General features: G+C 42.1%; 1 protein-coding gene across 2 annotated transcripts; it reads right to left on the bottom strand.

Annotated features, from left to right (window-relative positions):
* Positions 1-697: 697 nt before the first annotated feature.
* On the bottom strand, positions 698-24,580 carry gldc (glycine dehydrogenase (decarboxylating)). Of its 2 annotated transcripts, XM_077715029.1 has the most exons (25): positions 24,188-24,580; positions 24,016-24,094; positions 17,674-17,809; positions 13,646-13,810; positions 13,495-13,572; positions 13,276-13,423; positions 12,140-12,336; positions 11,922-12,018; positions 11,736-11,841; positions 11,534-11,673; positions 10,622-10,702; positions 10,424-10,521; positions 9,227-9,311; positions 9,012-9,053; positions 8,804-8,946; positions 8,096-8,171; positions 6,926-7,051; positions 6,703-6,852; positions 5,711-5,823; positions 5,497-5,638; positions 4,369-4,480; positions 3,542-3,637; positions 2,949-3,121; positions 2,796-2,876; positions 698-1,159 (listed from the first exon to the last, which is right to left on the bottom strand). In XM_077715029.1, exons 1-25 carry the CDS (start codon positions 24,434-24,436, stop codon positions 1,019-1,021), a joined length of 3,054 nt encoding a protein of 1,017 aa, XP_077571155.1. In that variant the 5' UTR covers positions 24,437-24,580; the 3' UTR covers positions 698-1,018. The 2 variants fall into 2 exon arrangements, with proteins under 2 accessions (XP_077571155.1, XP_077571156.1); XM_077715030.1 differs by lacking the exons at positions 698-1,159; positions 2,796-2,876; positions 2,949-3,121; positions 3,542-3,637 and having other exon boundaries at positions 4,368-4,500.
* Between the last annotated feature and the right edge of the window lie 2,716 nt (positions 24,581-27,296).

Here is a 27,296-nt window from a genome sequence, read left to right as displayed (position 1 = left end):
CACTTACTTCACCATGGACGTGGAATGTTTTATAACAATATATATAATGTGTTAAGATTCTAGGATGATGAGTTTAAAAATGATGCTATCGTAGCATATTTTGTTTTTTTTATACAAATGTTTGGTATGGTGGACCTTTCTGATGGAAAATTTCGTAAACCAAGATGACAACAGAATATTTAATAGTATTATCCCAGTTCAGGCTTTTGTAAGTTTTTTAAATATCTGAGAGTGATGGTACATTTTTGGTTTCCTGTCCATTACTTTCAGAGTTGGTTATATATGCTTCAATTGGTTTTAGTGATGGGTTGCTCGTTAGGCATCAAGTCATGTGTGATATGATCATTCAGTCAAAATAGTTTACAGAAGCAGGAGTTAGCTTGTTACTAATGAACTTAAAGTTGGACAAATTACATTTGATTCTATTAGTGTTTTTTGTCATTTTTTAGTTGTCGTCAAAAGTGATACCTGTGTATTTAAATTCTTGGACGAAATTGATTGTTTTACCTTGGACAAAAACATTATTGACCAGTGTGAGTTGTCACTCTTTTTGAGAAATACATGCACACAGTCTTAAATATGTTTAAATACAGTTGGGATTTTTCAAGCATGAACACTTGATAAGAGACCCCACTTTCAATCACACCAGAAATAACTTGGTTGGGGCCCATGACGAAAAATCAAGAATAAAGTTGCATTAAGCAAAATCATGACACATTGTATTAGAAGTATGTCATATTTGAGTTTTTTTCCATAATACAATCACATTTTATCCAGGGTCTTACATTTCACATTTCAACATCACAACATGATAGTGGGTTTTATTTTAAATTGGTATGGCACCAATACGCTTCCGTATCTGAAATTAGCAACAAAAAAATTAAGCCTCAATCCCAGTGTCCAACTAACTATGGAATAAATGATGCAACTAATATGACTTTTCACAATAATTTGAGGGCTTTTTGACAGAGCCTTTGAGAAATGATGGAATGTGCTAAAAAAAAGGAAAGGAAAATCCCTATGAAGAAGCCCTGTTCTCCTCATATGGGGACTCGTAGACCTCCATCGGGGGGCAGGTGCACACCAGGTGCTGGTCGCCGTAGATGTCATCAATTCGCGAGATGGTCGGCCAAAATTTGGTTTCAGGCCGTATGTAAGGCTGAAAAATAAAAGATGGACATTTTATCTTTCCACGATAATGCACTCGTAATGGAAACAAATGTATATTAACTTGGATTAATATATAGATACACACTCAAAAATACGTTTAATGTAACTTTACACAAAACACAATTCTATTTTGTTTTAATCTTTTTTACTTTTGTCACAGGTTTACACCCAAACGTTCAGCCGGAGTCTTCAAAACGAACGCATCAAGGAGTTGTTTGTTTTTGTCTTCCCTTCAAAATATTTGATAAATGACGTGCACAAATGTCATCCCAATAAGATAACGCGCAACCAGTTGCCAGCTTGTCAGGGGATGTCTTTTCTACAAAATCCTTGGGTGATAATCGAGGAAAATGTCTTGATAAATTCCACCGTGGCTTTCAAATTGGAACTATCTTTTATCCGCAATAGGCAATAAGAAGGCTCTCCATCAAGTCATGAATGTCACCGCACCAGTGGGAAATTATAGTTAGTCCTTTGGAAGGACTCCTCTCCTTAATTGCATCCTTCTGCTTAAGGATGGTGGATATGGTTGACGTATTCCTCTCGTATTGCCGAGCAAGCTCGTCGACACGTACACCACTGTCATATTTTTCAATTATTTCACGCTTATTGTTGATTGTCAACGGTCCCATTTTCTTTGCAAAACTCTGCCGATCTATTGTTGTTTACTTTGTATGTAAAATGTAGTATGCATTGACCTACGTGGGGGAAAAAAACGGGGGCGGGGGAGTAATGCAAAAGCTCCGCCCAGTGCTCGTAGATATATTTTACACACGAAAGAGATGCGGCAAAACAGTGCCCTGGCCACCTGGCTTGGTCGCATCTTGAAATTTTGATCATATCTAAGGCAAATTATTCAATCCAAATTTTCATCGTATCTAGAGCATGTCGTAGGTAGAGTGTTCGTAGGTCGAGGTACCACTGTACTTCTACTTATGAAATTCTTGAAGACATGGTTTCTCATCCTAAATTTTTCGTAAGTAGTGTCGCATTTTAATGTAAATGGCTGAATCTGTTCCAAGATCCATATACTACTCTCTAAATTCATGAAAAATTCAGAAAGAATACAAATTTTGCATGAAATATTTGAGAAAAAGAAAATAATTATCTGGTCAATAAAATGAATAAGACATGAAAAGACTTTCCATTGTGGTGGAAAGGTGAACGGGCAAAATGAAGTTGGTGGTAGATGAGAGCTCCAACGACAATTGCCTTTGACGACTTTTCATAATTTTCCTGAAATGCGCAAAGGCACATGTCAAACTATGACTTGTGAACACTTGATAAGAGACCCCACTTCTTTTCAATCGCACCAGAAATGACCTATTTTTATAAGAACTAAGTGACAAACAAGAGTCAAAGGCACATAAAGAAACAACTTTCCTCCAGCCAGTTGGAGGCCAGCTGGGTTTTAAAATGGCAACTCTGTCACACCAATTTAAATAAAATAATATAAATAATGCCACTGATTTTCATAACTTTGAATTCTTTTGTATTTAGAGACTTTCGCGAGCAGACGTACCGCTGTACTCCAATTGTATTCAAATGTTTTATGTTTACTTTGGCGGATTACGTAAAACAAGGTCTGGGTTAGATAACCTTCAAAATGGGGAAAGAAAACTAACCAATGGGAAGGCAGCAAACTCTCTAGAATAAGGTCTGTCCCAGTTGGTCGAGGACACACAGGCCAGCGAGTGAGGCGACATCTGAAAGTGCAAATGCGGGTGAGACGGTGTCAATGTCCGTCTGTCTGGGCTACGCTTATGGCCAACACAAACCTTGAGCGGGTTCACACGCGAGTCCATTCTGCCCTCCTCGATATCTGCGATCTCCTGCCGGATACCCAGCAGAGCGTCGCAGAAGCGATCCATCTCCGCCTTGTCCTCCGACTCGGTGGGCTCGATCATCAACGTTCCTGCCACTGGCCACGACATGGTGGGCGCGTGGAAGCCTGACCGTGACAGAAGAAAAAAAAAAAAGGTATAGCGGACGCCACTATGGCATTTTTCCCAACCACTGTGCCATGGGAAATTGCAAGAAGTCATACATTGTAATATTCAGAGAGAAAAATTAATATGAGTATAATGAGATTAAAATTGAACAATTAGAAGGTTAATATCAAAGCATGATAAATGTTGAATTATAGATTATAATATTACAAGATTCAAATTGTGAAACATTCATTTTGTTGCTTATTTTTCTCTAACATAAACTGGAAGAAATCTGGTTTTGACGGCATCAACTTTAGAGGATGTCAAGTCTGTGTGAGCACAACATTTTTTTGTTCCTGGAGATTTTTTTCTATGCAAAAAGTGTGCCACAGCTCAAAAAAGATTGGGATACACTGCGCTAGGGGGCGGTGGGAACTCACCATAATCTTGGAGCCTCTTGGCTACGTCCACTGCCTCCACGTTGGCTGTTTTCTTGAAGGGCCTCACATCCAGGATGAACTCATGCGCCACAAAGCCTGTTGAGCAAAAGAGCTGGCGTTTTGGAACTTTGACAATGAACAAATCACTTGAACTTCTCTTTAATATTTTTGATGTAATCAAATCAGACATGAGATCAAGGGTGTCAAACTCATCATGGTTCGCAAGCCACATTCATCCCAATTAGATCTCGTGTGTGCTGGAGCTCTTTTTTGGGGGCCACATAGGTAAACTCGGCCAATAATGGCACTACATGCCCAATTCATTTTGACTGGGAAGAGAGAATAAACAAACGAGATTCAGAGCTAGTTCACTCAGATTAGGGAATGTTAGGGTTATTATTATTATATATTTGCTTGCAATGGAGAACACTTGGCTTTACTTGGTTCATTAACATTAGAAAAGTTATTATAGTCTACATCTACTTGCAATTAAGTAAATCCTTTACTTCTTAGTTAGACTAAACAACAGGGAGGCCGAATCCTCTTGGACTGCTAGAATGTGGACTCGGTACTTTCACCAGGGGGTTTCCATGTTTGACCTAGGAGAGCCATATACAACCATCGAAAGAGCTGCATATGGCTGCCAAGCCATAGGTTCCCTACCCCTGCCCTAACACCTGCAACCCTCATGAGGACGAGTGGTACAGCAGACAAAGCAATAGTGCACTCATACTATTTGTACTTGTGTACTTCCCCCAAATCCTTTTTGATCTATATTGGTTAAATTTAAGCGGTGGCATAAAGCATAGAAAGGGGAAGGTAGGTACCTTTGACTCCTCTGAAAAGGATCTTGTAGTGTCCCTCCAGCCTCTTAGCCATGTAGTTGGCATTAAGGATAGCCACCTCCGTGGCATGGAGCAGTCCCTTGGCGCCCATCATCTTCCAGGGGAAACAATTCACTGTCAACATTTCCAGCAAAAATCTCAATCCAGCCCCATACACTTACTACAGCTCGCAGCAACCTCAATTCAAGACTTTAGAATAGCGTCGCACTAATTTGTTTTTAAATTATTTTTTTCAGTTTCTTTATATTATATTTGGTTGACTTCCTATTGGTTTTGGGACATTTGCAGGTCACTTTCTGATAATTTGGAGGCATTCCTGTGTCACTTCCTGTTGATTTTGGCAGACTTCCCATCTGTTTTGGGACATCTACAGGTGTTAATGATTTACAGGTCACTTCATCTTCATTTAGGGGCCATTTCTGAGTCACAACCTGTTGCTCTTGGTTGACTTTGTCAGTTCTTGTTGGTGTCGTTGCTTTAGGTCAGTGGTCTCAAACCGGCCCTCAAAGGGCCGCAGTGGGTACAGCTTTTCATTCCAACTCAACAGGGATACCTTTTGCAAGTGCAATCAGTTAATTAGAGTCAGGTGCTACTTATTTTAAAGACACCTGATTGGTTAAAATGTCGGCACTGGATCGGTTGGAACAAAAACCAGGACCCACTGCGGCCCTATGTGGAACCGGTTTGAGACCACTGCTTTAGGTCCTAAAGCAGGGGGTCTCCCACTCCAGTCCTCCAGGGCCCCTATCCAGTGTGTTTTCCTTATCTCCTTCCTCAACAACACCTCAATCAAATGATCAACTAATCAGCAAGCTTTACAGCAGCTTGATCACAATCCTGATTAAAGGATTCAGGTGTGTGGGTGGAGGGAGACATGGTTTGCATTTTTGGGTCACTTGTGGTTCGTTTTGGGGCAATTATGAAACACTATTTAAATTAGGTCACATTCTAATGATTTTGGGGCATTTCCACTTGATTTGCGTTAATGCCTCGTTGGTTTTGGTGTACTTTTGATTCACTTTCTGGATGCATTCATGTACATTTTGTGTAACTTGTTAAATTGTACAGTGTGCAGTAATTGTGAGCTTTTTGAATTTTGGTTGGAGCAACCTTGATGTAGGCCCAGGAGATGGGCAGGATTGCGCTGGAGCCCCAGGGCGCGGCGCTAATGGTGCCCAGAGAGCTGCCGCTGTCCACTGAGCGCATGGAGACCACCGGGTGGCTAGGCAGGAATGGGGCCAGGTGAGCTTTCCTGGAAGGGGCGAGGAGTAAGCGTTTTAGACATAAGCACTGCAAATGAGTGGGTAGTCGTCACAAGGCTCACACTCCAATGGGGCCCATGCCAGGTCCTCCACCACCATGTGGGATGCAGAAGGTTTTGTGAAGGTTGAGGTGAGACACGTCCGAGCCGTAATCCCCGGGACGACACAAGCCCACCTGGAAAGCATTTTCCACAAGTACTTTTGTTTATTTCCCTGCATTTAGATTTATAATCTCATTTTGATCAGAACAATTCCAGGCAGTCTTCTCTATTCATATTACAGTTGTACCTCAACTTACAAAATGCATTGGGGCCAAGACTTTTTTTCACAATTTGAAAATTTTGTAAATAGGTGTACTTTATATATAAATTCTCTAATTCGTTCCACGGTCCTCACACAACTACCAACTAGAGTACTAGACCCTTTAAAGTTGGCCAGTGTCCCAATTTTGAAAGATGTGAATGAGAGAAAATTATAAGGATTTTTTTATTAATGTCTTAAAATAAATAAAGCATATGAAAATGTGCCCTGCGCTGCTGAGATATTTCCCTCTGCGGCTGTTATGAATTTAATATCCGTATTTTCGTATTTTAGACTTGTGTGTCCCCATGTGTGTGAAAATATGCGCCACATTGCATTTGTATAGTTTTTAATTGCTTAATAAGGGGATTTGAAAATAAAGCATCAGATAAGGAAATGCATTTACTTTTTGGGGGATTTTGTAACTAGGATCACTCGTTTGCATATGAAAAAAATTGTAACCTTAAACTTTCATACCTAGAGGAAATTTTAATTAGAGGTATGACTGTAATTAGAAATCTAGCACTGTGAATGGCACCGAATGCATTATTGGGAAGAAAGTGATTGTTTATTTTAAGAAAATCTTTAAAGAAAAAACTAAAGGTGAAACGTTATTTTTTCAAATCTGAACAAATTTAAGGAATTAATAAGACCTTTCAAAAATCCCTTTTTATTCCACTCTGTCTGTGGCCACCAGAGGGCAACAGAATATTGCCAACTCCAAATTTGCTGTGGTATTTGGTCTGGTACGCACCTGAGCATTCATGTTGGCGCCATCCAGATAGACCTGGCCGCCGTGCCGGTGAATGAGCTCACACACGTCCTGGATCTGCTCCTCAAAGACGCCGAACGTGGACGGATATGTGATCATCATGGCCGCTAGGCTGGTCTTGTGCTTATCCACCTGGAAAGAACGAGGAACGAAAATGCACAGTTGTGGAAACTCCCTTTAGAATGACATGGTGTGTTTAAAATACCAGGCTTTTGAGATGGGAGAGATCAATGTTGCCATCCTTGTCCACCTCCACCACCTGCACCTTCATGCCTGCCATTTGAGCACTGGCCGGGTTTGTGCCATGCGCAGACTTTGGAATTAAGCATACCTACAAATACACACAAAAAGCAGCCTATTCAAAATCTAAAGGATATAAATGCATATCCTTTTGTTTTCAATCTTTGGGTGCCATTAATGTTGCTACAAACATTCATGTGCTCCTCACAGACATAATGGTTTGGATGTCTAGCGCCGTCAATGGCACTGAAAGATGAGCATTCACAGCCAGTTTTAAGTAGATTTCATATCTGTTGTTATCAATGGCAGGCAAATAGTTACTTTATTCAATTTTGTGTCACTTCTAGCAGTACATTTTGAGGCCTTCGGGGGTCACATCCAGTCATTTCCTGTTGAGGGTATTAGTGTAATTCCTGTTTAAAGGTCGCTTAGAGGTTGATTTTAAGGCATTTTTCAGGTTACGTCCATTTGAATTCAGTTTAATACCTGTTGATTTTGGACTTCAAAGTCAAAATGAATTGGACATCCACGAGTTACAAACTCAGAGACAAATACAATTTATCGCAAGAGAATAGAAGTTGTGTGTGTTGCAAAATTAAACTACGATATTGTGTTGCTTCCTCATGCAGAAGGTTAAACACCACATTCATAATGGATGATCTGCTGCCTTATTAGGGTAACAAGGATTACATTGCGCAAAAGCATCCGCAAAAAAACAAACATAAACGCCAAATATGGAATCTCCTCCATTCGGACTTTGACTCTTTCAAGCTATTTCCTATCTAAGAAACGCAAACATCAAGACCGACACCGGCAGATGTAAAGTTGCAAACGAGTCCAGTCAGTTGTTTTTTTTTTTCTTAATCTTGGAGGTTTATCTTGGACATGGTGACCAATTCGCAATTGTTATGTCATGTTGACCAATTGTGCAACCAAGGAATATAAGTGATAAAGATTGGAGATCTTACAAAAGGAAAGGATTGTTGAAGGTGTAGCAGTAGACTGCAAAAAAAAAAAAATCATTTTACCGGGTTTAACTGTTTCTAGTTAAAAGGTTCTCGTCTGCCATTGATGGTGCCTTTGCCAACCTTAATTAATAATACCAAAACAAGTAGTGACATTAGTGGCCACTTACACTTCTTGAGCTCTCCCCCTTTGAATTTAGGTAGGCCTTAATGGCTGCCAACCCAGCATATTCTCCCTGAGCGCCACTGGAACACAAACAAACAAATAAACAGACCATTCACATTCAACTGGTGTTTACATGTGAAGCTAACTTACATCTTTGTGTCTAGAATTGCACCCTTGTTTGGGTCCCTATACCTATTCCAATAGTTGGCTGTGTGGTTTCAGATGATAGTGTCCCAATAATATTGTGACCCCAAATGCATAGGGTGTCCACTAGTGATAAACTCATTTCCTTTCATGGAAAAAAGAAATGAATAGACCATCCATCGCCCCGACCAACACGGCCGCCTTGAGGCAACATTTCCACCAAACTTGCATTGACATTAGAATTTATAGCTTACTATGTTATAATTAAGACAATTTAATCAATCTGTTTGAAGTCAGAGATGTGTCCATTCGCTGCCACTTCCGTTTAGAATAGATTGGAGATGAACTATTAATAAAATAATTTAAATTGAAGGCAGCAGCATGGACATTAAAATTAAATCCTATTTTCAAAAGATTTTTTGCTCATTCTCAAAGTCCAATCCATTTGATGTGGGAGGGTGAGGAGCGAATGAACAAATATTTTCTATCACCCCATTCTAGGCTTCTGGTTTTGGAGCAGCACTTTTTGGAGCACTATTAAAAATACCTTTAATTTGAAGCGGCTAACCTGTTGGGTTGGAAGGAGATCTTGTCATAGCCTGTCACCTCGCAGAGGTCACTCTCCAACTGCTTGAAGAGCTTCTGGTAGCCTTCAGCTTGATCCAGAGGGACGAACGGGTGAATGTTGGCAAACTCTCTCCACGTGATTGGCTAAAAATAAAAGGTTTTAATTGTCTTACATGAAAAACAAATCTATATGATTACAAGTGGCCTACCATGAGCTCCGAAGAACTGTTTAGCTTCATAGTGCAGGAACCCTAAAACAGTCGCCCAGGTTATTACTAACTATTAGAGTGATTCAATTCAATTACTGGCTGCAATTGACCGTGCTAGACCGCCTCCTTTTTGACTGGAAGGGACAAACGCAATGAAGCTCTGGCACCGTCAATGGCAGCCAATGAGTTATGTAGGCTTATGGTTGACTTCTCACCAACGGGATCATACTGTGGACCAGCGAGATGTCTTTGTTCTCCAATCGTTTCATGTAGCGCACAATGTTTGTCTCCGAGTGGTAACTGAGGAAGACCCAAAGTATAACACTTAGCAACATGCAACGTTAGAACCATTTTAAAAGTTGAACAACGTGATATTGTGATGCAAGACACTTTGCAACGTGCTAATGTTAACGCTAAGCATAGAGAAACCATGGCTTTTTCAAAATATGAACCAGTATTAGATTATAGCCCTGAAATCAATTATCACCTGGAGAAATTTTTCCCTGTGCAAGATCTCCATCTGCTGGATAGGCATATTTCTGTTTTTAACAAAGTCCTCAAAGCCTCATTCCACGCTGTCATGTAATGAATGATCCTTAGCCTTTACATATATGTTCAATAAGGTTCCTGAGTTTTCAAATTCCCATGAAACCATGTGTTTTGTCGACACATCTGGTGACATACGAGGCCTCGTCTGCAATGGTCACGTAATTTGATAGACTGACGTAGTGCTCGGTACATTGTTTCAACACGCCTCTGCTTCATTTGCTCGAAGCAGATTCGAGCAGTAAGGTTCGAGTGTTACATCTCAAGTTAACGCTTTTGCAAAAGATAACAGACCAATGATATATGATAGAACTCAAAGATATTAGAGGCCAAGTCGAGAATATTTATTGCCCTAGTAAAGATAAAAGTTAATAAACGCTAACTGCTGGCGCGAAAAAAATTTCACTTACTGAACTGCTGCTAATAGTTAACAAAGAACATGACTGATAAAAGTTTACTTGGGCTTTGAATTTGGATTTCCAGATCGTGACTTACCCGATGAAAAGTAAACACATTTGCTGTTATTGACAGGAATAAAGGTATGATGTGCCGTATTTTCACGACTATAAGGCGCAACGCATTATAAAGCGCACCCACAATGAATGACATATTTTAAGTCTCACCAAAGTCATCATTAATCGAGTCAGTCATTTCTGCTTTCCTGAAAGCTCGGACCACAGTTGAGTTGAGCTAGATTGGTGTCAACAGAGCATTCAAAGGTCTCTGTGGAACCACCATTCACAGGCGCCTGATTGGATGTCTACCCCCTCCATCAGTGGGCAATAAATTTAGGATAAATCTTGGTGGCTATTGGATCTTGCTAGAATTCCATTCCAAATATAAAATACATTGTTAGTTAACCTAACCTGTTGAAGACCTGGTGCGTCAGAAACTTGCTAGTTCTCTTAAAAGGACTCCCCATGATGCCTTTCATCCGCTCACCCATCTTCTCTGCTATAAGTTCCTAAGAAGGAGATAAAACATCAAGAGCAGGGTTTAACCCTCCCCTCCACAAAAACGGAAAAAGAAACAGTGGGTAGAAAGTTGTCCTTGTGTAAACATACGGCGGAGGACTCGCAACCAAAGACCCACAACAAGTCATCCAAGTCCCTTTCAGTCACCGTCTCATCCAATGATACGCCCAACTGCAAATAAACAAAAAGTAATAAGTTCATCTTCTGCTCTGCTTATTCACACAAAAAAACATGGGGTTGCTGGAGCCAATCTTAGCAAATAAATGGGCAGTAGATTAGATTTAACCCAATCGCAGAGTGGGAAAAATGAGGCAAAATAATAGTGTGTTATAATTAACCCAAAAAGCAACAAGTGAAGTGAAATACAAAAAAAAAAAAAAATCATCAAGAAGTGAAAATTCATAGAAAGTGCCAAGAATCTAAACGGAGTGATAGAGGAATGTGTAAGTGTGCCAAAATCAACAGTAAATGAGCTGTAAAAACATCAAAATCAGCAGGAAGTGAACCAAAATCAAAAGGATGGGATTATGAAATGCCCACAATGTAAGAAAAAGTAACCCAAAATCAAAAGTGATCCTTACATGCACCTAAAGTGACCCATATTCAACAGGGAGTGACCTGTGAATATGCCCACGGCAGTTCTGGGTACAGAATAACAAACACCCCTAGGCAATGTCTGCAGAAGTTGCATTTACGGTAATACTTCGCCATTTTGCGCTTCAACTTTTCGGCTTCACTACATCTTCTTAAAACAGTTTTATTATATTTTTTTGAGTTCATAAAAATGTGAAACTCATAACCAGAAGCCCCTCTTGCTACTACGACTCAGCACTGAAGAATAAATTTATTTTATTTTAATAGGGGTGAGCCTACTTGGCGGTTTTTCGATTATGTCTGGTCTACATCAACCGTGATAATTGAGGTATCACTCTATGTTTCAGGTGTACTTTCGTTGACTGTTCCCGCTTAGCTGGACAAGGATACGACCAAAAGAGTCCTCACCACCCCGGCAGTGTAGATCCTGAGGTTGATATTCCTCTGGGCAGCTCTCTCCAAGATGTCTTTAGCCGTCACGCCACAGCTGATCTTCAACGTATCGAAGAACATTTCGCTGTGCAGCCGATGTCCCGCCCTCTTCAAACCTGGAAGGCCAAAAGTGACATTAGTGGTCCCGTTTACGCCCAAAATTGTGCGAGGAACTCACCCTCGGCGAGGATCAGAGTAGCGTTGTGTGTCCTCTCCGCAATGTGTTTGAGTCCTTGGGGGCCGTGGTAGAGTGCAAACATGGCTGCCATGTTGGCTAATAGAGCCTGACCACGGGAGAGAAACGAGAGCCCGATTAAGAGATGGATATATCTTCTCAGAAGTCGTTCGGTGTGCGACGTCCTGCCTGAGCTGTGCAAATGTTGCTGGTGGCTTTGTCTCTACGGATGTGCTGCTCTCTTGTCTGCAGCGCCAGACGAAAAACTTCCTTTCCTGTGGCGTCCCTAGAAAATCAAACTCTGAATCACTCCAATCAAACCTAAACAAAGGTGCGCTATTTCCACTGTTTTGTTAAAATTCATCTATAACTAAAACTCATCTATAACGGGGAAAATTATCTCCTACCTAGTGACACCAACCATTCTGCCCGGCAACATTCGGACCAGGTTTTCTCTGACGGAGAAAAAGGCGGCGTGAGGACCCCCATAGCATAGTGGGACTCCAAACCGTTGGGAGCTCCCCAGCGCAATGTCCACCCCGAACTCGCCAGGGGGACGCAGCACGCACAGGGCCAGTAGGTCCGTCGCACAGCAAGCCAGAGCCTATGACAGATCCATTCATAACATTCAGAAAGAGATGAAAATGGCTTCTTTGGACACACGGAGATGCAATTGATTTTAACGAGTTGGCGGACACACACATTGGCTGATGTCCAATATTAAAAGGATGGGTACGTCAGTGATCAAATGATTATTTCCAGTTGATTTTAGGGATATTCATTAATTTGTTAACAGACCTCCCAATTCTAATAGATTGACATCCGTCAATGTCACTCTCTTTCAAAACGTTAAAATCAAAATCATCTAAGCATGGTAAACTTGTTGAGATTCACTGAAACAGATTGATTGGTTGCCAGATGATGGTATCACTATCAATATCAGTCACATTGAAAGAGTTAAAATGTGACCAAAGAAAGGCTGGGAAGTGACCCAAAATTAATAAAAGTTAGCTGGTAACCCTGATGTGACACAAAATCAACAGGAGTGTAGCCAAAAATGTCCCCGATTCAACAGGAAGTGATTCAGAAATGTCCCCAAATTAACAAGAAGTGACTCAAATTCAAAAGGTGGTGACTCTGAAATATCCCCAAATCAACAGGAAATGACAAAATGAGCAGTAAGTGACCCAGAAATGTGTGCCAATTAACAGGAAGGGACAACACCAAAAACAGGAAGTGACCTAAAATGTCCCCAAATCAACTGTGAGAGACCACAAAGTGACAATCACCTACATAATATCATTCCATTGCTACAAGCCTTCCTAATCAAAATGGACAGGATTCCAATGAGAACTAATTGGTTATTTTATCAAATAACAATGACGCCATTACAACAGTAGGAAGCTTGTTGATTCAATGTCCTTGTTCCGTCCAGGGTTGTATGTTGTAATTTGGCTAAGTTATTATAAAGAGTTGTCAAAGTCAAAAGAGCACAGTCTGAGTCGTGTATCACCAGTCAATGGCAACCGACGTAGGGTCTCACCCCTCCTTTGTGCGCTTTATCCACAAGGGCGGTGAGGTCTTCCACCCGGCCGTCGGTGTCGGGGTACTGGAAGAGAACGCCGCTGATGTCTTTCTTGCTGAAGTCCATCTCGTGTGGCGGCCTCAACACTGTCTCGACGCCGATGTAGCTGGAAGATCTCAGTCAACCAGGGCGCCCATGTCGAACGGGTGCCTGTAAGATTTTTGTGTGTCTGCCTACTTGGCTCTGGTCTGCACCACTGCAATGGTCTGAGGATGACAGCGAGGGTCGATGTAGAAAATCCTTCTTTTGTTCTGTCTGGGTGGAGAAAGCGAGATGCTTTAGCAGAGTTGAGCTTTCCAAGAAGAGTGACACATTCGTTTCTTCTTACCTGTGGCAGAGTTGCATGGCCTCAGCGGCCGCTGTGCCCTCGTCCAGCAGTGAGGCATTGGCCATGGGTAGGCCGGTGATGTCGCAGATCATGGTCTGGTAATTGAGCAGAGATTCTAGGCGCCCTTGGGACACCTCAGGCTGATAGGGGGTGTACTGAGTTACCCTGCATGTGAAAAAGAGCAGGGCCAGTTGGAAGGAATAAAGAACTCAGGCTGACTGAGGTTGGGTGACCATGAAATTTCGATCACAGTTACTAGCATGGGAAAGAAAAGTCAGTTCAACCACATCAGCCTTTCTCCCAACACTGTGGTAGAGTGCATTTCTGACCTGTCAAATGACATTTATGATCAACTGTGTGAGAAAGCACAATGTTTCAGTGTATATTCAGTGGCTCTTGATGACACCACAGATATCACAGACACTGCCCAGCTCGCAATATATGTCCGTGGTTAAAGCGATGTCTTAACAATTGTTCTTGTTAGTGCAGGAATAGTGAACAGCATTGAGACAATATGCATCCCGGCTTCCACCACTTCAAACTGCTTACCTTTGGAAGGGGCTACAGAGCAACAAGAGCCAAGACAAAACAGACTCAAGGACAGTTTCCTCCCAAAAGCTAAAACCTAATCAAGATCTATTACTATTACTTATTCTACTTATTTTATATGTTGACCACTTATTCATCTATTACTATCTAATGATTGTTTATTGATAATCACAATATATAAATCATATGTTTGTTTGTTTGTTCGTTGTTGTATCCATAGACGCATGCATCGACTAGTGCGCTCTCAACAAGTTGGCCCTGGAACTCATCCTGAATTTCAGACCGAACAACCCCACTCCACTCTGCGGACCTCACTTGGACTATTTGATAATTTATTTCTTATTTATCAAGGTTAATGGGGGGGTTGGACCCCCTGCGAAAAGTGAAAATTCAGTTTTTCACTTTAAAAAAATTCTGTTTCCATTTGAAATAAAAAAAAATCATGATTAAAAGACTATCCATTACTAAGAGAAAAAAAAGCTCAAATAAACATTGTTTTAGATCTATAAAAACTGACTATTTGGGGCTTTTGATCCAGTTCTTATAATCCAATTTAGAAAAAAAAAATGAAATGGCATTGACGTAAACGTGGCCCACGAACCAACCCGAGTTTGACACCTTTAACCTACAACCTACCAATTGCCCTGTAGGAGAAAAACCAAAAGTGTCCCCAGAGGGACTAGCGGAGTTGACTGAACTTAAGACAAATGTGGCTTCTCTTAATGATCTCAGTGCAGAAATAGCTCAGATCAAAGAGACACTACAGAAGTCTATCTTTCAGCCTCACTCCTACCTCCCACCCTCAGTTAGAAGACCAGTTAGGGACCCCCTGCAACCTTCTGCACAAAAAAATACTACAGCCAGCCCCCAGCACCCCACTGGAACAGTAGCCACCCCTTATTTATGTCCCAAGGAGGTGTTTTGCTTGTCAGCAGGGAGTGTGAGATGTACAGTGCACACACTTTTATCAGTGTGGGAGTAGAGAACATTTCCAAGATGGATGTAAAATCAGGTGTCAGACCACAAAGAGAAGCCCCTTTAAATGGCTAGTGGTTGCCCCTGGGACGAGTTTCAACCATGAACGGAGACAAGTCCCAACTATTTATACATTGTGGCAGTGGAGATTCACTTGGAGGGCTAAGACAATCCAAACCTTGCCAAAAACAGCACTGGACAGAACATGAGCACAATTGCACTTACCTGCAAAGTGATGTTGACTGTGGGGAAGTTACTTGCAGAGACCAAGGCACGCCCTATCTGCAACCCCAGGCAGCAATAGGTCATCACCATAAAATTACCCCCCCAGTTGGAAGGCAAGGTCTTGTTCAGTGTTATCTAAATGGCCACCAACCACAAGCATTATGGGGTGGAAAGATGAATATTTACTTGACGTGGAACTGAGAAATGTCTCAGAAATATTAAAAACACCTGCAGATCTGACACTGATTGCAGCAAATGGGATTGAGATGCCTTATATTGGGTGGGTTGAGACAACATTTCATTTGGTGCCAGGTGTGGACAGGACAAAAAAACTTCAAAAAATCATTCCAATGCTTGTGACAAGTGGGTGTCATCTTTGCCATCCCATTATTGGTTTTAATGGTATCGAACACATCCTGGCACAGACTGAAGTGCATCAACAGTACCTTCTGTGAGGAGGCCTTTCCCAAGTCTCAAAAGAAACGAGGTGAGGACTTTTATACAGGCTGTCAGTGCGGAACAGATAGACCAGTATGTAGTGAGAACTAAGAAAAACAGGACTTTAGGACCAAAACACACCATTATTCAGATTGAGTGTCATATAGGTGACAAATCTTTTAAAGAGGGCACGAGTGTGTTTTTTCAGCCAGATGTGAACTCCCAGTGGCCAGATAGTCTTCAGTTCAACGACACCTTGGACAGGGTAAGAAAGGGTGTTTTCCCCATAATCACAATTGATGTCACAAATCCAAGAGACCACGATATTCTCTTACCAGGGTGCACTGTAATTTACACAATATAAAAAACAAATTGACTTTACTTCCCGCTGACATATTTGAACCAGCCCCAGCACCATTTACAGTGAACCATAGCAGCATTCACACCCCATCCAATACATGTGAACTATTGAGTCACTGTGCGGATAAGCTTGGAAGAGCAACTCTGTATATTCTCCACCTTGGTCACAGTCTGCAGAAGTTCCCCATCTCGTGGAAGACTTCCTGTGTGTGGTTCCAGTTTTTGTCCAACTTTACAGCGTCTTTTTGAGTCCGATTCAGCTACCGCAACCAAAATGGCGCTGTTTAAGCGGCAGCCAGCGGCCGCGGTAGCTCCGTCCACTCTTGCCCGTTTTTTGTTTTTGCTGCTTTTATGTTTTAATGATTTGATGATTTCATTTATTTTGATATGCTTTGTACTTTGTGCTTTTGCTTTGCTGCTCTGTCTAATCACCATCTTGCTACTGCCACAATGTAATTTCCCGAATACGGGGTGAATAGTTATCCAATCCAATGTTTGTGTATGTGTGTGTATGTGTGTGTGTGTATGTGTGTATGTGTGCATGTGTGTATGTGTGTATGTGTGAATATGTGCATGTGTGCATTTGTGCATGTGTGCATGTGTGCATGTGTGCATGTGTGCATGTGTGCATGTGTGCATGTGTGCATGTGTGCATGTGTGCATGTGTGCATGTGTGCATGTGTGTATGTGTGTATGTGTGTGTGTGTGTGTGTGTGTGTGTGTGTGTGTGTATGTGTGTGTGTGTGTGTGTGTGTGTGTATGTGTGTGTGTGTGTGTGTATGTGTGTGTGTGTGTGTATGTGTGTGTATGTTGTGTATGTGTGTGTATGTGTGTGTATGTGTGTATGTGTGTGTGTGTATGTGTGTGTGTGTGTGTGTGTATGTGTGTGTATGTGTGTGTATGTGTGTGTATGTGTGTGTATGTGTGTATGTGTGTGTGTATGTGTGTGTATGTGTGTGTATGTGTGTGTATGTGTGTGTATGTGTGTGCATGTGTGTGCATGTGTGTGCATGTGTGTGCATGTGTGTGCACGTGTGTGCACGTGTGTGCATGTGTGTGCATGTGTGTGCATGTGTGTGTATGTGTGTGCATGTGTGTGCATGTGTGTGCATGTGTGTGCATGTGTGTGCATGTGTGTGTATGTGTGTGTATGTGTGTGTATGTGTGTGTATGTGTGTGTATGTGTGTGTATGTGTGTGTATGTGTGTGTATGTGTGTGTGTGTATGTGTGTGTATGTGTGTGTGTGTGTATGTGTGTGTATGTGTGTGTATGTGTATGTGCGTGTATGTGCGTGTATGTGCGTGTATGTGCGTGTGTGTGCGTGTGTGTGCGTGTGTGTGTATGTGTGTGTATGTGTGTGTATGTGTGTGTATGTGTTATTATGTAACATGAGGGAAAGTCTGTTCAAAAATGTTCAAACTCAGACAGTGACTCAATCAGTCATCTGATTTTCTGAGATTTTGAGAATCCTCGCACTCACCATCCGGCATTCTCCAGAAGGTTGCGCTGAATAGGCGGTGGCACCGAGCAGTTGTAGTACCCCATGCCAATATATGAACGCCACACCTTGTTCTTGGACGCAATCTTCTGCAGAGACTCCAGCACTTCATTCTCACCTAGAACAAATGATCACCGTCACAGAAAAAAAAGGAAAAGCTCTTAACGCTGTCCAGGGTTGGTCAGCCATTAAGGCCACAAGACATCCAATCCATTTAGACTGGTTGGGGTGAATGAACAGCATTTGCAGCTGGTCCGTCCCCTTTAGATGAATTAGATGTCTATTGTTGTCAAACGGCAAACAATGCTAGACCTTGATCTCTATCCTATCTGATTTCGGGCCAGAAGCAGGGGACACCTTGAATTTGAGGGCAGCCAATCGTAGGGCAAAAGGAGACAAACAACCATTCACGCTGACACTCATGCTTAGGGGCAATTTAGAGTGTCCAATCAGCCTATAATGCAAATCAGTGGAATGTGGGAAACCGGCGTACCTGGAGAAAACCCACACAGGCAAACATGCAAACCCCACAGGTGGACGGATCTGAACCCAGGTGTTCTACTGTGAGGCCGAAGCGCTAAACACCAATCCGCCGGGCAGCCTATATGTAGTAGGCAATGTATTGTGTCATGAATCCTGGCCGGGCGTTTGGCCGCCGGGCGCTTGGCCGCCGGGCGCTTGGCCGCCGGGCGCTTGGCCGCCGGGCGCTTGGCCGCCGGGCGCTTGGCCGCCGGGCGCTTGGCCGCCGGGCGCTTGGCCGCCGGGCGCTTGGCCGCCGGGCGCTTGGCCGCCGGGCGCTTGGCCGCCGGGCGCTTGGCCGCCGGGCGCTTGGCCGCCGGGCGCTTGGCCGCCGGGCGCTTGGCCGCCGGGCGCTTGGCCGCCGGGCGCTTGGCCGCCGGGCGCCGGCACTATTTATATATTCATTTTTTATTTATTGATCATTTATTTGGTGTTTGTTGTTGTTTGTGCACTACGTGGTGAAAGCTTTAAATCTCATTATTCTTGTATAATGACAATAAAAGCATTCAATCTATCGATCTATGTCTATCGATCTATGTCTATCGATCTATGTCTATCGATCTATGTCTATCGACCTATGTCTATCGACCTATGTCTATCGACCTATGTCTATCGATCTATGTCTATCGATCTATGTCTATCGATCTATGTCTATCGATCTATGTCTAGGTCTATATCTATATACATATATATATATATACATATCAGTGGAGGGTGTCAGGGTCTTCAAGGCCTTCTCTGCTGGCCTAAGAAATATCTTAAACATGTATTATATTTTGTCCATCAATACTTATTAAATCATTCCAAATTGTCTGTTAGCTTCCTTTCATTGCTCTTCCCCCTGGTTGCACTGTTCCAGATATGTGTTTTTCTGTTTATTGAAGCATTTAACCAACTTTGATTGGCTAGTGAGTAGAGTAGGTGGACCAAAGCCAAAGTAAGGCCACAAGAGATCACAAACTCCACCCACAATGGCCAACAGAGGAAAACAAATGGATTTGGTTGTAGATTTGCTCACAAAGCTATTTTCCAGAAAAAAATGGACATCATTAAGAAAGGGAAGTCAACTCCTAGCAAAGCTAGCAAGCCTTATACAGCTGGGAAAAGGGTGTGTCCGCCACTTTCAGTGTGCTAACTACGAGAGCTGCACTTGGAGCGAGCTGCACAAGCAAATATTATGTTGTGTTGATTTTAAGCCATTTTCAAGACGGACTATGCCAGGAATACGACAGGACAGGCTCGACATTCATCATTAGCTTCAGTGGCGATAGAAAAAAAAAGGAAGAAAGAAGAGGATGGATATTGTATACAGTTAAAAAGGAATTTTGAGGAGTAAAATATGGCTATATTCCTGCATAAAATTTTAATTATATGAGGTTATTATTGATTATTTTAATGTGTCAGCTGTAGATGCAGTAGTTTTTATAGCCACAAAATAGTTTGAGGGAGAGGCAGAGAGAGCGAGTGGAAAGGAGGAATACACTTGTGAAGAACATAATGTCATGGCTCCCTTGAGTTTCCAGTTATTTTTACGACCCTGATTTTTCTCTAATAGTGATTGGAACAGATATTTCTTTGTCACCAAAAACATTGATGAAGTTTGGTTCTTTTATGACTTTATTATGGGTGAACAGAAAAAAATGATCAAATCTGCTGGGTCAAAAATACACATACCTACATCAGTGCTAATATTTGGTAACAATGGACTAGCTGATACAATATGCAGCAAAAGGAGCTGGACAAAGGGGCCGGGAGAAGAGGCAACACTTCTGACCAACCATTCCATCCATGGCAGCCTCTCAGTCCATGGAGATGCAAAACACACTTGACTGTGGACACTGACACCTGTGTTACAGCAGCTTCTAATTCTTGGCACATCTGTTTTTTGGTGATTCTCAATTGAATCTTCACCCTCCTGACCAATTCTCTCTCAGCACCAGGTGCAAGATTGCATTTTCTTCCTGATCGTGGCATTGACAAAACAGTGCCATGCACTTTATACTTACAAACAATTATTAGCACTGTTGCTCTTGGGACCTGCAGCTGCTTTGAAATGGCTCCAAATGACTTTCCTCACTAGTTCAAGTCAAGGATTCGCTTTTTCAGATCCAAGCCGAGCTTTGATTTTCCCATTGTAGCGATTGTGGGCATTTTCATCCAATGAGCCCGATTTAAATGGCCTCAGAGAAGTCACCAGCTGTAGTCATTCATAATCACTCACAAGAAGTTATGTGGCCATGCTATGAAGCTCATTTCACTGACACAACTTTTTCAGTCACCAAAATGGCTAATTCGTGTTGCTGTATGTATATTTTTGACCCAGGAGATTTGATCACTTTTTCTGTTAACCCATAATAAGGTCATAAAAGAACCAAACTTCATGAATGTTTTTTTTGTGACAAAGTATCTTTTCTAATCACTCTATCAGACAAAAATCAGAGTTGTTGAAATAACTGGCTTGCTGCCTGTCTAATCGATGAGCAACCGGAGAGCCTCTACAAACTTTCATTCTGAATGTGACTCTCTACCTCGCTGAAGGGGGCTGCCCTTCAAGATTTGGACCATGCAGGAGGGCTTGGACTGAATTGAATTGAATGGTTTTAGTCATTATACAAGTATAATGAGATTTAAAAATCAGTTTTTACTTTTTGTTGATTTGGGTCAATGATTTTGGGGCTGTACTTCCTGTACATTCTGGGCCACGAGTGAGTCTACCCAGTTTAACCCTTTATAGAACAAGTGACTCCCAAGTGAATTATGATTTTTTAAAAAACTAATGAAGAAAAAATTATATGACTTAGGTATTATGTTTCGACTAGGCCTAGGTTTTAGTAATCCTGACGACAAAGCAACCACAGATCTCCGCTTTTTGGGTGTCTTTTTCCCCAATAGTAGTTGAGATAGGGTGCCATTGTCCCATTCCTGGCTGTTGCTAGGCTACCGGAGGAATCTCAGGGCTCGCTTTGGCACAGCTTTGGTCAAATGAGGAGGGGGCGATAGAACCGCTGTGCTCTTTTCTAGATGTTTGCAAACAAAATAAGTCCCACTTTCCCCGCTCTCGCCTACATTCTAATCTTCAGCTTTTGAAAATCACGTTAGTTCCGAGGCACCGAACGTCACCAGTTACATCTGTTGAGGGGCCGCGTGCCCACTCGTGATAAACAAAGTGAATCAAACTGGCTTTGGAGAGTTTGTCCTCTGTGGGTTCATTTTAGGCCGTTGCGATAAATAGGCTGATGTCACACCGTGCAAGGCAGTTGTTTTCTATTATCCACTGCTGGCCAATCAGCAGGGGGTCTCTCTACATTCCCCCTCTCTGAAATAATTTCGGAGCTTGCAAGTGGAAAAATACACCACGTTTCTGACGGTATTCTTACACCTTAAAGCTGATGGGCTGGTTTTTGACGATCATACCAAATCAGTTCAAATGGATGAGAAAATGTAATTTAAAGAGAATTTGCTTGCTCTTGTGGTCCTAAAACATTTAGTGTTTACAGGTTTACTTTTGGGGTATTCCTGCGTCAGCGCGTGTTCATTTTGAATCACTTCCTGTTGATTTCGGGGCAAAGTTGGATCACTTCTGGTTGAATTTGGGTCACTTTTTGTTTGATTCTTGCACATACTCTTCTATTGATTTTGGGGCATTCCAAGGTCAGACCCTTAATGATTTAATTTCCTTATTTTTCCTTTTTAGGATATGTACAGTTCACTTCCTGGTAATTATAAATTATAGTTATGACTATTTTTGGTTACATTTTTTTGATTTTTGTAGAATTGTAGTTGTTACATGCCTGTTGATTTCAGGGTACTAACTGGTTATATTTAGAACGGTCAAAAGCGGTTGGGCTGTGTCGTGTACTCAAAAAGCAGACATGAAGTTATTTTCAGGCAGTATTCGTATAAATTTTTGGGGTTAAATATTTTTAGCGTTTTGATGATTCCTTCAAACCTCCAATTACTAGTTTTACACTTGCTGGAGGTAATCCCCTCATTGTTTACACAATTGTATACAGTGGCTGCTTGATGATCTACTGATGAGCTTGCACGAGTGCTGACACTAGTATGTTTTTGTATGGGCCATAAATACAAAAGCAGGAATGATTAACCAAGTTTGTCAGAATAACATTGCGAGAGGTGGCGGTCTATTGGTCGGGACAGGGGAGGCGCGGTACCTTTTTGCCGCTTCAGCTTTTTAGCCCTTGTATAGAAGCAAAACCAGAGGAAAACAATGGTGCTACCAAGCGGTCCTCAATCATACCACTCAGCACTTTTTTTTTTACCTTTGTATCATATGATAAATTCAATTTTTATACTCAACAATGCAGCCACCTAATGCAGTCAGTTCGGGCAAGTGTGGGATATATTCACATTTGGCGTTGCTATGATTGTGAGTGAAAATGGTTGTATGTCTCTCTGTGTGTCCTATGACTCTGACTGGTCGGCAACCTGTCATTGGTGTGGTCTACCTTTCGCCCGAAGTTAGCTGAGAATGGCTCCAGCATCTTGCTTGACTGGTGGGTTTCGAATCACCTTTTTTTTTAAATACCAAAACTAATGAAAACTACAGGAATCAGTTGTCACCAAAATGTTTCTATTCATCCCACTTTAATTTAGAACAACAGAATTCCATTGATGGTAATTATTATTGATCCAAAAAAGACAGAAAATGAAACAAGACATGACCTGGCTATGCCCTTTTAGAAACAGGAATTGGCCAAAAACCCAATAAAATGCTGTAAAATGTACAGAATGACCCTGAAATGAACAAATAAGATAATAGTGATCTAAGTGACTAATTGCCTGCCAATGACATTGTTAGACATCCAATTCTTATTGGAACAGTGAAGACTGGGTCTGAATGCTCATCTTTTAGTGCCATTGAGAGCACTTGGCATCCAATCCATTTTAACGGTGAGGGGGGAATGAATGAATGTTCACTGAACATCTCACACCGTCAAGGACATCCCATGAGTTAACAAGGAATTCCCCCTTAGGAGACCAAAGAATCTATTCTTAGATGAATTAATTTTGTGTTGTCATTTTTGTTTAACAAAATAAAATAAAAACATTTTTGGTGGCTTTATAATTTACATTTACAATATTTGATCTCAGGTGGCCCGGAAGCTGAGTCTGGGATCCTGTGTTTGATCCCAGGTTGGGCCCCCTGTGTGGAGTTTGCATGTTCTCCCCAGGTTGTGTGGGATTCTATTTTCTTCCCACTTTCCAAAAACATGAATGGTAGGCTTGCTTGAACACGCTAAATTGCCCCTAGGCATGTGTGAACGTGAATGCTTTTCCATTTCCTTTTTCCCTTCGATTGGCTGGCCACCAATTAAAGGCAGCCCCTGCCGGGTGCCTAAATTCAGCTGGGATAGGCTCCATCACCCCATGCGACCGTTGTGAAGATAAGCAGTTTAAAAAAATGAATGAAAATTCGATCCGTCTCTTTAAATCCAAGACACCTTACAAAAACTCAACTACAATGGCATTAATGTCCCATAACATGTATTATTTTATACTGCATTGAATGTATTCATTGGAATGAAACTGGTTCAAACTGGTTAGAAATGTTTGTTTTTACTCTATTTATTTATTATTATTATTTTTTTGGAGTGGGGAGTGACAACGGGGCAGATGACATCCATCCATGTCACCTTATTAGGAGCCCCCTCGCCTGTGATGTAATGTGGCCGCTGGAACCAGATTAAACTGGACTTGGGACGGGACTAGAAACTTTGCTCTTGCCGGCCTATCGGCCGGCCATCATAATGAAACATATGATTTAGATAAAAAATAGAAACTTACAGACGGGGTCGTCCAACCTCAAGCTCTGCCTCATGCGAATGGACGACGGCACCGTGTTCTCGATCAGCTGCGCAATCGACTGAAACATCAAACAACGGCAGGGAATTCTCAAAAGGACGTGAAAAAGTGGCGGAAGTGCCGTCCCGCTTTTCTTGTTAGTCACTTCTTTTACCTTCAGTCCGAGCGTGTCCAGCATGTCCCGTTTCTCCCGCTCACCTGGCCCGATGTGCCGCTCGGCGAAGTCATCGTGCCGGGGGAGGATCCGCTCGATGCGCCGAGAGCAACCGGCCGCCGACGTCCGGACTCCGCGCGTTGCCAGGGACGCTCCGAGTCCTGTGGAGCCCCGCTGTGGGGGGCTCCGCTCCGCAGTCCGTACGGCTCTGGCCGAAAGGGCGCCCCACGATCTGGCGCAGCGTTGCATAATTTGTTTACCAGGGGAAAAAAAGGGAAAAAAAGTTGGAGAAGGTCGGCAAGGCACGGCCCGATGCCAGGAGTTGGAGGAGGATGAAAAGCTACAGCCACCGCCGCCGCTGCTTATGAGGCTGGCTGCCTCCAGAGTAGATACAAGTGCACGCAGTTGCACAAGTGCGAGCCAATCAAAACGGAGGAAACCGACCGACGTCACTGTAAACCCAAATTGAACAGCTGCTCAACTTCCTCACGTGATGAACACTGTTCTGCCTCTGGATCTTTTTGCTATCTGAAATGTCAGCCCACCCCCGGAACAAAGTTTGAATGAGGCATCGAGGCACACACACACACACACACACACACACACACACACACACACACACACACACACACACACACACACACACACACACGCAAACACAATTGAATTGAATTGAATGCTTTTGTTGTCATAATACAGTATAATGACATTTAAAGCTCCGCCACAAAGTCCACTTCCTTTCGATTTAAGGTCAGTTCTTGTTGATTTTGCATCCCTTACTTTTGATTTCTAAACATTCTTTAGTTTCCACTAAGCAGGTTTTGTCTGGACGCGGTGGGCGAGTGGTTTGCGAGTAGTTAGCTAGTATATTCACCAGTACCCCGACCCCTGTGGAGGAGATAAACGGGTCGGAAAAATGAATGAAATGCAAAAAAAGGTATTGCCTGGCTGAAGCCATTTGAAATGAGAGAATGAACAATGAGGCCATCTAGCGGACGCAAAACAATTACCACGCATTGATTATATGGAAAATCCACATAAATTCCATTCCTTCCCACAAAAAGCGTAAAATTTCATCTCACTTTCTGAACCGCTTTATCCTCACTAATCACAAATCCCAGCTGACTTCAGGACAGAGGCGGGAGAACACCCTGAATTGGTGGCCAGCCAATCGCAGGGCACAAGGAGACAAACAACCATTCACACCCACACTAATACCTAGGGGCAATTTAGTGTGTTCAATCAGCCTAGCACACATGTCTTTGGAATTTGGGAGGAAACCAGAGTACCCAGAGAAAACACACGCAGGCCTGGGGAGAACATTCAAAGGTGAGTTTTTGGAGACGTCTGGCATCTACCTTTACTTTGTGTGTCCCGTCCAGTAAGTCATGTTTTTGCTCTTTTTGTTGGTATGCATGTTCCTGGTTTATATTGTCACTTTTGTATTCTCAGTTTTTGTGGGGGAAAAAGCCCAAGTTTTGCACCAGCAATTTCACCCCCTTTTCTTGTATCTTAGGTTCAACTTTGCCACACTGCCAACCCTTAAAAATGACAACCAGAAGTTTAAGATGTTGTGGCAGCCATATTGCTTTTAGTGTCAAAATATTTTAATTATTTCGATGTATTACTGCAGTTGTTGTCACTTTCAAACAAGAAATAAAACCAAAATAATCAACATGGAAATTTGTTTTATTTCAAAATCAAGGATACTTGCGTCTGGCCAATCAGAGCACATTTGACTAGTTAAGACAGCGCCGCCCTAGGTAAGATGGCGGCGCTCCGCGCTAGGAAAGATGGTCGTGCGAAGTGAGTGTTTTTCTCTAATTTCATTCATATATGTCAAAATGAATTTTGTTTTGCGTTTTACCTGTTTATATTTTCTGTATTTTGAAATGCATGACCGTATTGACCGCATTATCTTGCACCATGGCCTCATGACGTAAGGTGTTATGATGTTGTAAACTTGCAGTTTTGTGCATGTCGAATTTTTATGTGCATATAAGCCGTACCCTCGATTCAATCATCATTTTCTTTCCAACAAAAACGGAGTATATGCGGGTAAATACGGTGTGTGTGTTTGGAAACTCAATCCAAACGAAAGAGGAAAAGGAAAATCGTTGTCCTTCTCAGCCTTTTATATGATTCGGCGCGTCATTCTTCTACTGCAGTGAAATTTAGCGTCTTTGGTGCTGAGTGCCACCCAACTCAGCGCTGAAGAAGAAGCGATGCCATTTTTCTTTTACAAATATGCTGTTGTAGAAGGACATGACACTCTCAAGACAATTGCAAAATTCAATGGCTACGACCATGTTGTCATCAAACACCTGGACCCATTGTTGCAAACTGCAAGACCACGTTCTTCATCCTCATTCTCGTCGTTGTCCGCTGCCCTCACACTCCAATGGGATAATTTCAACGAGGTCCTCATTAGTTGAGGCGGTTCTGATTATATCTAGCAGTGCATTGATTATGTCCTCTTGTCTTCCCAGCTTCATGGCTATATTTCTCAATATAACTGTAAAGCCCTTATAACGTTGGTTATTTTATTCATAGTGGTTACCACTTGCTTATTGACCTTGGAAAAGATATTGTGGCCGTCTTTTGAATGTTGGCTTATTTATTAGTAAAATGCACTGTAGATTCGTAGTGTTTCTCCACAGGTGATGTGCGCGGTTCCACATGTAATCTGAAGACCTGGCCTGACAATGCCCTCCCCCATCTCCAAGACTGCCTTTAACAAATAAACAGTGAGACTTTCCACCATGAGAACTTTGAAGAACATGGGCACATTTACAGACACAGTTCTGTCTTCTAGTTTTATTGACAAAGATCATGTGACACAGGTGAACAAAGAAATGGGCGTGTCATGGTAGATGACGTGCCCCTAACTCATAGGTGTCATGATGGAAATTTCCACTAGGCTCTGCAAAATTCTATCCTAGTGACTACACTAAATAAAAGTATAAAGAATGCATTCTATATTCCACACATAATAAAGTCATAAAATAACCAAACTTTATTAATACTTTTGTGGCAAAGAAGTAACTGTTCCAATCACTATCAGAGAAAAAACAGAGTTGTAGAAATAACTGAAAACTCAAGAGAGCCA

This window comes from Stigmatopora nigra, chromosome 4 (assembly GCF_051989575.1).
Source record: "Stigmatopora nigra isolate UIUO_SnigA chromosome 4, RoL_Snig_1.1, whole genome shotgun sequence".
NCBI lineage: Eukaryota > Metazoa > Chordata > Actinopteri > Syngnathiformes > Syngnathidae > Stigmatopora > Stigmatopora nigra.
Note: the sequence above shows the minus strand (reverse complement) of the source record. Positions and strands in the feature narration are given on the sequence as shown.